This window comes from Oncorhynchus kisutch, unplaced genomic scaffold (genome assembly GCF_002021735.2).
Source record: "Oncorhynchus kisutch isolate 150728-3 unplaced genomic scaffold, Okis_V2 scaffold843, whole genome shotgun sequence".
Lineage (NCBI taxonomy): Eukaryota > Metazoa > Chordata > Actinopteri > Salmoniformes > Salmonidae > Oncorhynchus > Oncorhynchus kisutch.
In genome coordinates, this window is record NW_022262788.1 from 107,428 (window position 1) to 120,689 (window position 13,262).

General features: G+C 41.2%; 1 protein-coding gene across 1 annotated transcript; it reads left to right on the plus strand.

The window, feature by feature from the left end:
* Window positions 1-498: 498 nt before the first annotated feature.
* On the plus strand, window positions 499-12,936 carry LOC116362571 (zinc finger protein 239-like). Its single transcript, XM_031816635.1, has 2 exons — window positions 499-1,083; window positions 11,265-12,936. The coding sequence occupies exons 1-2, from the start codon at window positions 744-746 to the stop codon at window positions 12,065-12,067; spliced, it is 1,143 nt and encodes a 380-aa protein (XP_031672495.1). The 5' UTR covers window positions 499-743; the 3' UTR covers window positions 12,068-12,936.
* The last annotated feature ends 326 nt before the right edge of the window (window positions 12,937-13,262 follow it).

The following is a 13,262-nucleotide window of genomic DNA, read 5'->3' on the forward strand; positions in this document are numbered from 1 at the left end:
AATCATGACATGATTCAAAAATACTATTAACTGACATGGATAGGTAGCTAATGAAACACCAATGGACATTTACAGTAGCTGGCTAGGCTATTCAAACTGTAACATTGGCTAGCTTTACAATACATTGGATAAATGGTCCATGGAGTTACCTCTTCATACTATCAAGATAATTCTTATTGCAGCTGAATATTTTTAAGTGCACTCTAAAACACATTATTATATAATTTCAGCCTTTGGGAGCTAGATACGTCTGTTTCTCTTCATCAGACAGCAGCTCACGTTTTCACAAGAGGCTGTAGTTACATCGTAGATAAAAGCAGGCATTTGTTTTTAAAAAAGCATAAAAGCATTCAGTTGTAAATAAAAGTAAATAAAAGCATTCAGTTGTACTTGCAACTTTTAATTAAATATAAACTCTACGTTTTACTCATCTGCGTCACCCACTCCAGTCAGCAGATGGCGGTCTGGGAATTTAAGGCGATGCTGCTGGTGTGACGTATAATCTAGTGGACGGAACGCTTCTTTCAACAGCAGCAACAGTTAGTGAGACACCTTGGTAGCTTGCTAGACAAAATAGCCGAACCAATAAAGCTTTTTAGTGTATATTAGCCAATGTGGTTTATCCCACTCCTGTCGTCTAGTTAGTTATCCGACTTAATTTCTTATTTACGTTGTTGTAGTTATTAGTCAGCTAGCGGTTTTGGTTAAGTTAGCATTAGCCTAGCTAGCTAACATCCCCGACCATGAGTTTACTAAGCTACTCTCCTCCTGCTAAAGAAGAGGAAGTCTGCTGGACGGAGAAAGAAGTTATCGTCAAAGAGGAGGTGGAAGAGGAGGCTGTTACAATACAAAAACAAGTAGAGGATGAGGCTGTTACCGTGAAAGAAGAGAAAGACGTTTCAGTGAAAGAAGAGGAAGACGCGTTCAGAGAGGAAGAGGATGCAGTTTTTGGAGTGAAAAGGGAGGAGGAAGAAGAGGAAGAAACTGGATATCTGGGCCCGGTTTCTCCAAAGCACCTTAAGGCATCTAATGATGAACTTCGCTGTAAGATGGTTTTGAGAAACCGTTCCCTGATTAACACTAGTAAGTACTGTTTTAAATACAGAGGCACAAACTCTGCAGTTGTTGAACTGATGTTTGGTGTTAAAGGGGAAATCGGCAATTGCTACATCCATTTTTAGGACTTTTAAATTATTCATTTATAGCCATTGATTCTTGAAGAATATAACACATGCCTCATGAGCTGAGTTCAACTGTTGTACCCCATCAGAACCCCAAATAAGCTTTTTTACTCCAATGTTTAGAAACAATGTAAATCAACTCTGAATAGCCTCAACATGGTTAAAACTATAATGTTGATATCATGGATGGTCAGTCCTTGCATCCATAGATCTGTCTATGAATTTGAGAGTAGTTACATTTTTCCAGCCCCATCCATCATCTTATTACCCAAACAGTGGTGGAATGACAGATTTGTTATTGTTTAAACTGCATATTGGTTGATTGATGTGTTTTTTGAAGGGGCAACCTAGGATTTAAACAGTAACAAAATGGCTGCCCTGAGACTTGGTTTGGTAAACAGCTGAGGGATGGGGGCTGGAGAAATGTAACCACTCTCACATTCATAGAGAAAGTTATTGTAAATAAAATTTTATTTGTCACATACACATGGTTAGCAGATGTTAATGCGAGTGTAGCGAAATGCTTGTAGCAACCTTAACCCAAAACCTAGCGACCTCGTGAAGAAGTTCAGACATCTTGGCATAACGATTATAAGGCTTGACATTCACTGAATTCACTACGTATACAAGGACTGGACATCCAGAAGGTCAAAATTATAATTTTAACCAGATTTTGAGGCTATACAGTGTTTGTTTATGAACAATGGCATTTAACAAGCTTATGTTTTGGTTTCTCATGGGGGAATACTGTTGAATCATTTGAGGCATTTATAAGTTCTATTCTTCAAGAATCAATGGCAATTATGATGTCATAATGATATAATGTCTGACCCCATTTAGTCGACTGGTCCATTGTTTGATCGATAGGCTGTTGGTCGACCAATATGTTTTTGTTGAGCAGTCGCAAATATAGATCTTTTTTATGGCACAAGAGACACTTGTCTGATTCGCTCCTGTCTCCGTGGACTAATCCATTTGTCTGATTTGCTCCTGTCTCCGTGGACTAATCCATTTGTCTGATTTGCTCCTGTCTCCGTGGACTAATCCACTTGTCTGATTTGCTCCTGTCTCCGTGGACTAATCCATTTGTCTGATTCGCTCCTGTCTCAGTGGACTAATCCATTTGTCTGATTCGCTCTTGTCTCAGTGGACTAATCCATTGTGGAGGCTGTGGGGGGTGGCACAATACAAGAAGTGGTGTGTATACTACATGTCAGGTACAGACGACACGATTTCTGTCCCTGATTTAGCTGCGTTAGACAAGTTTTTGTGATCGGGACAAAGTCCCCATGTCGTTGCCTGCTCGGGGTGTGCGGCCGTCACCAACACTCATTTAATGCCAGCTGGTCAGAGAGACAATCATGTCTTTGAACAGACCCAGATGTCCCAATCATTGCAAAACATGTTTGATTTTTCCGGCCCTAATCTACAATGCTTTTGTAGTGGTGAGATGTGGAACGACACGTTTTGAGAATGGTGATCAGAAAGAGCCAATGAGAGCTCGCAAGAGAAGAAGCCATGGAGATGATAACATTGTATAGACTACTACTAGTACTATTACTAATACTACTACTACTGATACTACTACAACTAATACTACTACTACTAATACTACTACTAATACTTATACTACTAAAACTACTACTCCAGTAGGAGAGATGACTACTACTAGTACTACTACTACTACTAATACTACTAGTTCTACTAATACTACTAGTTCTACGAATACTACTACTACAAGTACTACTAGTACTACTACTACTACTAATACTACTACTAATACTTATACTACTAATACTACTACTCCAGTAGGAGAGATGAGTACTAATACTACTACTACAAGTACTACTACTAATACTAATACTACTAATACTACTAGTAGTTGTACTCCAGCAGGAGAGATGTACCATTAATTACCATCATTTGTCAACTACAGTGTGTGTTTGGTGACGGTAACTTCTGTTAATGCACCTCATGTAATATTATTACAGTCTTACCATGGTGAGAGTGGACACGTTGTTTACAGAGCTTATAACCAGTATGTTTACAGAGCTTATAACCAGTATGTTTACAGAGCTTATAACCAGTATGTTTACAGAGCTTATAACCAGTATGTTTACAGAGCTTATAACCAGTATGTTTACAGAGCTTATAACCAGTATGTTTACAGAGCTTATAACCAGTATGTTTACAGAGCTTATAACCAGTATGTTTACAGAGCTTATAACCAGTATGTTTACAGAGCTTATAACCAGTATGTTTACAGAGCTTATAACCAGTATGTTTACAGAGCTTATAACCAGTATGTTTACAGAGCTTATAACCAGTATGTTTACAGAGCTTATAACCTGTATGTTTACAGAGCTTATAACCAGTATGTTTACAGAGCTTATAACCAGTATGTTTACAGAGCTTATAACCTGTATGTTTACAGAGCTTATAACCAGTATGTTTACAGAGCTTATAACCAGTATGTTTACAGAGCTTATAACCTATGTTTACAGAGCTTATAACCTATGTTTACAGAGCTTATAACCTATGTTTACAGAGCTTATAACCTATGCTATACTGGTGAGAAACATGTTGGTTTATTTCATTCCATTTATTAGTTTTGACAATTTATTTTAATTGTCTTTTGTTTGTAGTGCTCCTGTCAATCAAAAAGTATATATTTTCTTCACCTCAAACAGCAAGTAAACAAAGTCTGTTTTTACATTGAGAATGACAATCGTTCCTCAACGTGGCAGATTTAGGTGGTTCCCTTTTAGATAACCACTCTGCAAAAATATATAAGTCGTCCTCTGATTCATTTGGAAATAGAAAATAGAAAATAGACCAGATTACTGTCTATGTGGATCTCACTGGCGCGTGAAACCAAGAGCATATTGGATGACTTGTCATATTTCATTCACCCAGTAGATGATAAATCAAATCAAATTTTATTTGTCACATACACATGGTTAGCAGATGTTAATGCGAGTGTAGCGAAATGCTTGTGCTTCTAGTTCCGACAATGCAGTAATAACGAACAAGTAATCTAACTAACAATTCCAAAAAAACTACTGTCTTATACACAGTGTAAGGGGATAAGGAATATGTACATACGGATATATGAATGAGTGATGGTACAAAGCAGCATAGGCAAGATACAGTAGATGATATCGAGTACAGTATAACATATGAGATGAGTATGTAAACAAAGTGGCATAGTTAAAGTGGCTAGTGATACATGTATTACATAAGGATGCAGTCGATGATATAGAGTACAGTATATACATATGCATATGAGATGAATAATGTAGGGTAAGTAACATTATATAAGGTAGCATTGTTTAAAGTGGCTAGTGATATATTTACATAATTTCCCATCAATTCCCATTATTAAAGTGGCTGGAGTTGAGTCAGTGTCATTGACAGTGTGTTGGCAGCAGCCACTCAATGTTAGTGGTGGCTGTTTAACAGTCTGATGGCCTTGAGATAGAAGCTGTTTTTCAGTCTCTCGGTCCCAGCTTTGATGCACCTGTACTGACCTCGCCTTCTGGATGACAGCGGGGTGAACAGGCAGTGGCTCGGGTGGTTGATGTCCTTGATGATCTTTATGGCCTTCCTGTAGCATCGGGTGGTGTAGGTGTCCTGGAGGGCAGGTAGTTTGCCCCCGGTGATGCGTTGTGCAGACCTCACTACCCTCTGGATAGCCTTACGGTTGAGGGCGGTGCAGTTGCCATACCAGGCGGTGATACACCCCGCCAGGATGCTCTCGATTGTGCATTTGTAGAAGTTTGTGAGTGCTTTTGGTGACAAGCCAAATTTCTTCAGCCTCCTGAGGTTGAAGAGGCGCTGCTGCGCCTTCTTCACGATGCTGTCTGTGTGAGTGGACCAATTCAGTTTGTCTGTGATGTGTATGCCAAGGAACTTAAAACTTGCTACCCTCTCCACTACTGTTCCATCGATGTGGATAGGGGGGTGTTCCCTCTGCTGTTTCCTGAAGTCCACAATCATCTCCTTAGTTTTGTTGACGTTGAGTGTGAGGTTATTTTCCTGACACCACACTCCGAGGGCCCTCACCTCCTCCCTGTAGGCCGTCTCGTCGTTGTTGGTAATCAAGCCTACCACTGTTGTGTCGTCCGCAAACTTGATGATTGAGTTGGAGGCGTGCGTGGCCACGCAGTCGTGGGTAAACAGGGAGTACAGGAGATGGCTCAGAACGCACCCTTGTGGGGCCCCAGTGTTGAGGATCAGAGGGTGGAGATGTTGTTGCCTACCCTCACCACCTGGGGGCGGCCCGTCAGGAAGTCCAGTACCCAGTTGCACAGGGCGGGGTCGAGACCCAGGGTGTCGAGCTTGATGACGAGCTTGGAGGGTACTATGGTGTTGAATGCCGAGCTGTAGTCGATGAACAGCATTCTCACATAGGTATTCCTCTTGTCCAGATGGGTTAGGGCAGTGTGCAGTGTGGTTGAGATTGCATCGTCTGTGGACCTATTTGGGCGGTAAGCAAATTGGAGTGGGTCTAGGGTGTCAGGTAGGGTGGAGGTGATATGGTCCTTGACTAGTCTCTCAAAGCACTTCATGATGACGGATGTGAGTGCTACGGGGCGGTAGTCGTTTAGCTCAGTTACCTTAGCTTTCTTGGGAACAGGAACAATGGTGGCCCTCTTGAAGCATGTGGGAACAGCAGACTGGTATAGGGATTGATTGAATATGTCCGTAAACACACCGGCCAGCTGGTCTGCGCATGCTCTGAGGGCGCGGCTGGGGATGCCGTCTGGGCCTGCAGCCTTGCGAGGGTTAACACGTTTAAATGTCTTACTCACCTCGGCTGCAGTGAAGGAGAGACCGCATGTTTTCGTTGCAGGCCGTGTCAGTGGCACAGTATTGTCCTCAAAGCGGGCAAAAAAGTTATTTAGTCTGCCTGGGAGCAAGACATCCTGGTCCGTGACTGGGCTGGATTTCTTCCTGTAGTCCGTGATTGACTGTAGACCCTGCCACATGCCTCTTGTGTCTGAGCCGTTGAATTGAGATTCTACTTTGTCTCTGTACTGGCGCTTAGCTTGTTTGATAGCCTTGCGGAGGGAATAGCTGCACTGTTTGTATTCGGTCATATTACCAGACACCTTGCCCTGATTAAAAGCAGTGGTTCGCGCTTTCAGTTTCACACGAATGCTGCCATCAATCCACGGTTTCTGGTTAGGGAATGTTTTAATCGTTGCTATGGGAACGACATCTTCAACGCACGTTCTAATGAACTCGCACACCGAATCAGCGTATTCGTCAATGTTGTTATCTGACGCAATACGAAACATCTCCCAGTCCACGTGATGGAAGCAGTCTTGGAGTGTGGAGTCAGCTTGGTCGGACCAGCGTTGGACAGACCTCAGCGTGGGAGCCTCTTGTTTTAGTTTCTGTCTGTAGGCAGGGATCAACAAAATGGAGTCGTGGTCAGCTTTTCCGAAAGGGGGGCGGGGCAGGGCCTTATATGCGTCGCGGAAGTTAGAGTAACAATGATCCAAGGTCTTTCCACCCCTGGTTGTGCAATCGATATGCTGATAAAATTTAGGGAGTCTTGTTTTCAGATTAGCCTTGTTAAAATCCCCAGCTACAATGAATGCAGCCTCCGGATAAATTGTTTCCAGTTTGCAGAGAGTTAAATAAAGTTCGTTCAGAGCCATCGATGTGTCTGCTTGGGGGGGGATATATACGGCTGTGATTATAATCGAAGAGAATTCTCTTGGCAGATAATGCGGTCTACATTTGATTGTGAGGAATTCTAAATCAGGTGAACAGAAGGATTTGAGTTCCTGTATGTTTCTTTCATCACACCATGTCACGTTGGCCATAAGGCATACGCCCCCACCCCTCTTCTTACCAGAAAGATGTTTGTTTCTGTCGGCGCGATGCGTGGAGAAACCCGTTGGCTGCACCACTTCGGATAGCGTCTCTCCGGTGAGCCACGTTTCCGTGAAGCAAAGAACATTACAGTCTCTGATGTCCCTCTGGAATGCTACCCTTGCTCGGATTTCATCAACCTTGTTGTCAAGAGACTGGACATTGGCAAGAAGAATGCTAGGGAGTGGTGCACGGTGTGCCCGTCTCCGGAGTCTGACCAGAAGACCGCCTCGTTTCCCTCTCTTTCGGAGTCGTTTTTTTGGGTCGCTGCATAGGATCCGCTCCGTTGTACTGTTTGTAAGGCAGAACACAGGATCCGCGTCGCGAAAAACATATTCTTGGTCGTACTGATGGTGAGTTGACGCTGATCTTATATTCAGTAGTTCTTCTCGACTGTATGTAATGAAACCTAAGATGACCTGGGGTACTAATGTAAGAAATAACACGTAAAAAAACAAAAAACTGCATAGTTTCCTAGGAACGCGAAGCGAGGCGGCCATCTCTGTCGGCCGCCACATTTGCACTGTACCCATCTAAAGGTTGCTACCCATCACAAATTAATGTTTACAACAACGTAGGGTGCACAGGTTGAGAGAAACATTTGAGTTCTTCCTTCTCGCATCTACGCGCTCTCCTCTCACATTTTCGTTTGTGGACTTCAATGCATAACACATCATCTGTATGTGACCAGGATATAAAACCTTTCCAAGCCAAACCATATCGAAACTGCTACACACAGCCTACATTGTTGTCACCATATTAGCTAAAGTAACGTCATAGTCAACACAGCTAATAGGACTAACGCATTAGTAAACCTGCTACAATCGTGCAGTAACTTTACAGTGTACAGTCAGTAAGCAGTTTAGCAGTTACACCGGCATGCCACGTTGGTTTTCCTTTGCAAAATTAAAAGCTTACCATTGATTTGGAAGAGTTCAATGTTGTGTTGGATAGTCATAGACAACTAGCTAACATAGCATCCCTCTGTTATAGCCAGGTAGCTAACATAGCATCCCTCTGTTATAGCCAGCTAGCTAACATAGCATCCCTCTGTTATAGCCAGCTAGCTAACATAGCATCCCTCTGTTATAGCCAGCTAGCTAACATAACATCCCTCTGTTATAGCCAGCTAGCTAACATAACATCCCTCTGTCATAGCCAGCTAGCTAATATAGCATCCCTCTGTTATAGCCAGTTAGTTAACATAGCATCCCTCTGTTATAGCCAGCTAGCTAACATAGCATCCCTCTGTTATAGCCAGCTAGCTAACATAGCATCCCTCTGTCATAGTCAGCTTGCTAACATAGCATCCCTCTGTCATACTCAGCTAGCTAACATAGCATCCCTCTGTTTGAGCAGGGTGTTTCAGTAGGCTAAACTAGCTAGCTGCATTAGCTCGCTAAGTAAGTCAAACAAAACAAAAATGACACTATTGCTTTTCCTTAATTTAAGAAATACATTTGTTTTAAACTGTTGAACTATTGTCTACCTCACCACATGTTATACACTGCAGTGCTAGCTAGCTGTAGGTTATGCGTGATTGCGTGGACAACATGTCAGTTCATGCTGTAAGAGCTCTGATAGGTTGGAGGACAATCTCCGGAAGTTGTCATAATTACTGTGTAAGTCTATGGAAGGGGGTGAGAACCATGAGCCTCCAGGTTTTGTATTGAAGCCAGTGTACCAAGAGGAGGACGGAAGCTAGCAGTTCTCTGGCTACACCATGGTGCTACCCAGTGGTGTAAAGTATTTAAGTATAAATACTTTAAAGTACTACTTAAGTCATTTTTGGGGTATCTGTACTTTACTATTTATATTTTTGACTACTTTTACTTCACTACATTCCCCTCAGAAAATGTTGTACTTTTTACTCCATACATTTTCCTTTACACCCAAATTTTGAATGCTTAGCAGGACAGGAAAATAGTCAAATTCACGCACTTAACAACCGAACATCCCCGGTCATCTCTACTGCCTCTGATCTGGCGGACTCACTAAACACTTATGCTTTGTTTGTAAATTAGGTTGGAGTGTGCCCCTGGCTTTCCGTAAATAAATTTTAAAAAACAAGAAAATGTTGCCATCTGGTTTGCTTAATATAACAATGCGAAAATATTTATATTCTTCCTTTTGATACTTAAGTATATTTTAAACCAAATACTTTTAGACTTTTACTCAAGTAGAATTTTACTGGGTGACCCTCACTTTACATTTTCTATTAAGGTATCTTTACTTTTACTCAAGTATGACAATTTGGGTACTTTTTTCCAACACTGGTGCAACCCAACAGAGTGCTGTTGTGGCTACTGGTGCAACGCAACAGAGTGCTGTTGTGGCTACTGGTGCAACGCAACAGAGTGCTGTTGTGGCTACTGGTGCAACCCAACAGAGTGCTGTTGTGGCTACTGGTGCAACCCAACAGAGTGCTGTTGTGGCTACTGGTGCAACCCAACAGAGTGCTGTTGTGGCTACTGGTGCAACGCAACAGAGTGCTGTTGTGGCTACTGGTGCAACGCAACAGAGTGCTGTTGTGGCCACTGGTGCAACGCAACAGAGTGCTGTTGTGGCTACTGGTGCAACGCAACAGAGTGCTGTTGTGGCTACTGGTGCAACGCAACAGAGTGCTGTTGTGGCTACTGGTGCAACGCAACAGAGTGCTGTTGTGGCCACTGGTGCAACGCAACAGAGTGCTGTTGTGGCTACTGGTGCAACCCAACAGAGTGCTGTTGTGGCTACTGGTGCAACGCAACAGAGTGCTGTTGTGGCTACTGGTGCAACCCAACAGAGTGCTGTTGTGGCTACTGGTGCAACCCAACAGAGTGCTGTTGTGGCCACTGGTGCAACCCAACAGAGTGCTGTTGTGGCTACTGTAGACCTTCATTGAAACATAGTCTTTTAATACATTTTTTGGTGACGTGAACATATTTATCTACAAAGTTATGATCAGGGAAGAAGAAGAAAACAAGCCAAAGGGAACAGTTGGTTAGGATCCCATAAGATGGCCGCTTTCCAATGCATTTCCTAATAACATCCTCAAACAACTTCTTATCGTTTTAACCTGATTTTGAGGCTATACAGTGTTTGTTTATGAACAATGGCGTTTAACAAGCTCATGTTTTGGTTTCTGATGGGGGAAATACTGTTGAATCATTTGAGGCATTTATAAGTTCTATTCTTCAAGAATCAATGGCTATTATGATGTCATAATGATAAGGCTAGGCGTCCCGCTAGTGGGACACCAGTCGACAACATCCAGTGAAATTGGAGGGCGCACAATTCAAATAAATAATTGTAATATTAAACATTCATGAACATACAAGTATCTTATATCATTTAAAAGCCTAAATTCTTGTTAATCTAACTGCGTTGTCCAATTTACAATAGGCTTTACAGCGGAAGCATACCATGCGATTGTCTGAGGACGGTGCCAGTCGCAAAATCACAAATAGCGATTTAAATAAATCACTTTTGAAAATCCTCCTCTGTTTGCAATCCCAAGGGTCCCAGCTACAACATGAATGTTTGTTTTGTTCGATAAAATCCTTCTTTATATCCCATGGAGTCAGTTTAGTTGGCACCATCGATTTCAGTAATCCACTCGTTCAACATGCAAACAAAGGAATCCAAAAAGCTACCGCTAAACATTGTTATTTATATTATAATAATATAATATTTCGCAACTACATTTCTATTTAATCCTCGGGTACCCTAAAATGTAAATAAACTATAATGTTTCATACAGAAAGCAGTGAAACGCGTCCTCTTCATCGCGTGACGACAGACTGATATTGTACCGGGACTCGAAAAAATTCTTGCTCGTTTTTGAAGAAACAAGCCTGAAACAATGAACAAAGACCGTTGACATCTAGTGGAAGCCATAGGAATTGCAATCTGGGAGCCGGAATAAAAGATATCTGACACACTGCTTCTGGTTTCAGCAACTGTAATAATGTATTTATAGCCTGGAATCATCCACTATACTACTGTGGAAACAATAATACAAAATAAGTCTGTTGTTGCTCACTTGACTGTCTTTTTAAGATAATTGTCAAATACGTTTGTAAAAGCATTTAAACATTCATTAAGGATGTAAATTGTTGTATAACATCCTGGGGATCACCTTTTAGCTAAAATAAACAGTGGATTTCTGCTGTTGTGGGCCTTTAAACCATCTGTCTGACTTTGTTGTTCACACAGGAGAAGGATGTGACTATTGTGGATCCTCTGGGGAGCCTCAACAACATCATGAAGCTGATGTGGCAGAGAAAAAATCACAATTACACCAGAGAACACACACAGGAGAGAAACCTTTTAGCTGTGATGAATGTGGGAAGAGTTTTACTAAGCCAAGCAACCTGATATCACACCAGAGAACACACACAGGAGAGAAGCCTTACCACTGCTCTGACTGCGGAAAGAGGTTCTCAAGAGCAGAGAACCTAAAAGTACACCAGAGAAGCCATACAGGAGAGAAACCTTATAGCTGCTCTGACTGTGGGAAGAGGTTTCTTTTGTCAGGACATTTAAAAGCGCACCAGAGAATACATACAGGAGAGAAACCTTATAGCTGTGATCAATGTGGGAAGAGTTTTACTCAGTCGTGCAACCTGATATCACACCAGAGAATACACACTGGAGAGAAATATCACCGCTGCTCTGACTGTGGGAAGAGATGCACCACTTTATCAGACCTCAAAATACATCAGAGAATCCACACAGGAGAGAAACCTTATAGCTGTGATCAATGTGGGAAGAGGTTTACTCAGTCAAAGAACCTGATATCACACCAGAGAACGCATACAGGAGAGAAGCCTTACCATTGCTCTGACTGCGGGAAGAGTTTCCACAGATCAGATTCACTAAGAAGACACCAGCGAACACACACATGTGAGAACTCTCTTAGTGAGAAATCTCATAGCTGTGAACAATGTGACAAGAGATACTCTGATAAAAGATCTCTGATTAAACATCAGAAAATACATGAAGGAGTTATTCCATGATATCAATGAAATGATGTCACAATGTAGAATGTCTTAACATTGTAGTCGAAAAATCCAGGTTCTGAATTGAAAGAGTTAAACATAAAGTGTTGCGTTACATTTACCTCGTTGGTGGCCCACTTGAATCAAAATGTAACACTTCAAAATGTAGCTAGCTGTTTGTTTTCTTCAAGTTATCCTCTAACCAGGGATGTACACGTTATTCACAGATTCTGTATGGTTTTTGAGCTGTTAGTTTTAACAGGACGTGCAACCTTTATTTCCAAGTGATATCGATATGAGTGATGACAAATAAGTGTTCATTTCTCTTCGTTTTGGGGACCCCTACATTTAAATGCATCACTCCAAAAATGTAGATGACTGTCTTCTGCTAGTTGTCTTTATTCCACTACTGAAGAAGCACGACTCAAATCACCTCCTATTTCAAACATTCAGCCTGACAACAGATACATGTTTTATTATTCCATGCCTCACCATGAAGTGAATTGTTGCTAATACCCATTAACAAAGGGGTGTACATTTGGTTTTGATATTGAATATTTCATAACATTTTCAATTCATGTAACATTTGCAACCAACTTACAGTTTGTATAAATGTTTATAAAACAATGTAGTAAAACAAGTTTATATTTGTGTTGGATATTACATCCAATTCTTACTATTTTAATGTAATTTCCTTAGAATGATCATTAGTCTTTCAGTTTTTTTATTGTTATTCTTTAGTTTGTTATCTTTATGATTGTTGTGTACTAAATATATCAGTAATTTTTTTATTTAAAAAAAATATATATTAAATTCCTGTGAATCCATTGTGTTGCATTGTGTCTGAAATGTGCTGTATAAATAAAGCTTGATCTGATTTGAACATATTGCAAAACAAATTAACCCAGTGACCGACCAATCAAAACAAATTAACCCAATGACTGACCAATCAAAACAAATTAACCCAGTGACTGACCAATCAAAACAAATTAACCCAGTGACTGACCAATCAAAACAAATTAACCCAGTGACTGACCAATCAAAACAAATTAACCCAGTGACTGACCAATCAAAACAAATTAACCCAGTGACTGACCAATCAAAACAAATTAACCCAGTGACTGACCAATCAACACAAATTAACCCAGTGACTGACCAATCAACACAAATTAACCCAGTGACTGACCAATCAACACAAATTAACCCAGTGACT

Bases quoted from the DNA above. Each gene is read 5' to 3' on its own strand.
- LOC116362571 (XM_031816635.1), top strand. From the start codon at position 744: ATGAGTTTACTAAGCTACTCTCCTCCTGCTAAAGAAGAGGAAGTCTGC. The intron at 1,084-11,264 runs GTAAGTACTGTT...TTGTTCACACAG, and splicing joins CCGTTCCCTGATTAACACTA to GAGAAGGATGTGACTATTGT.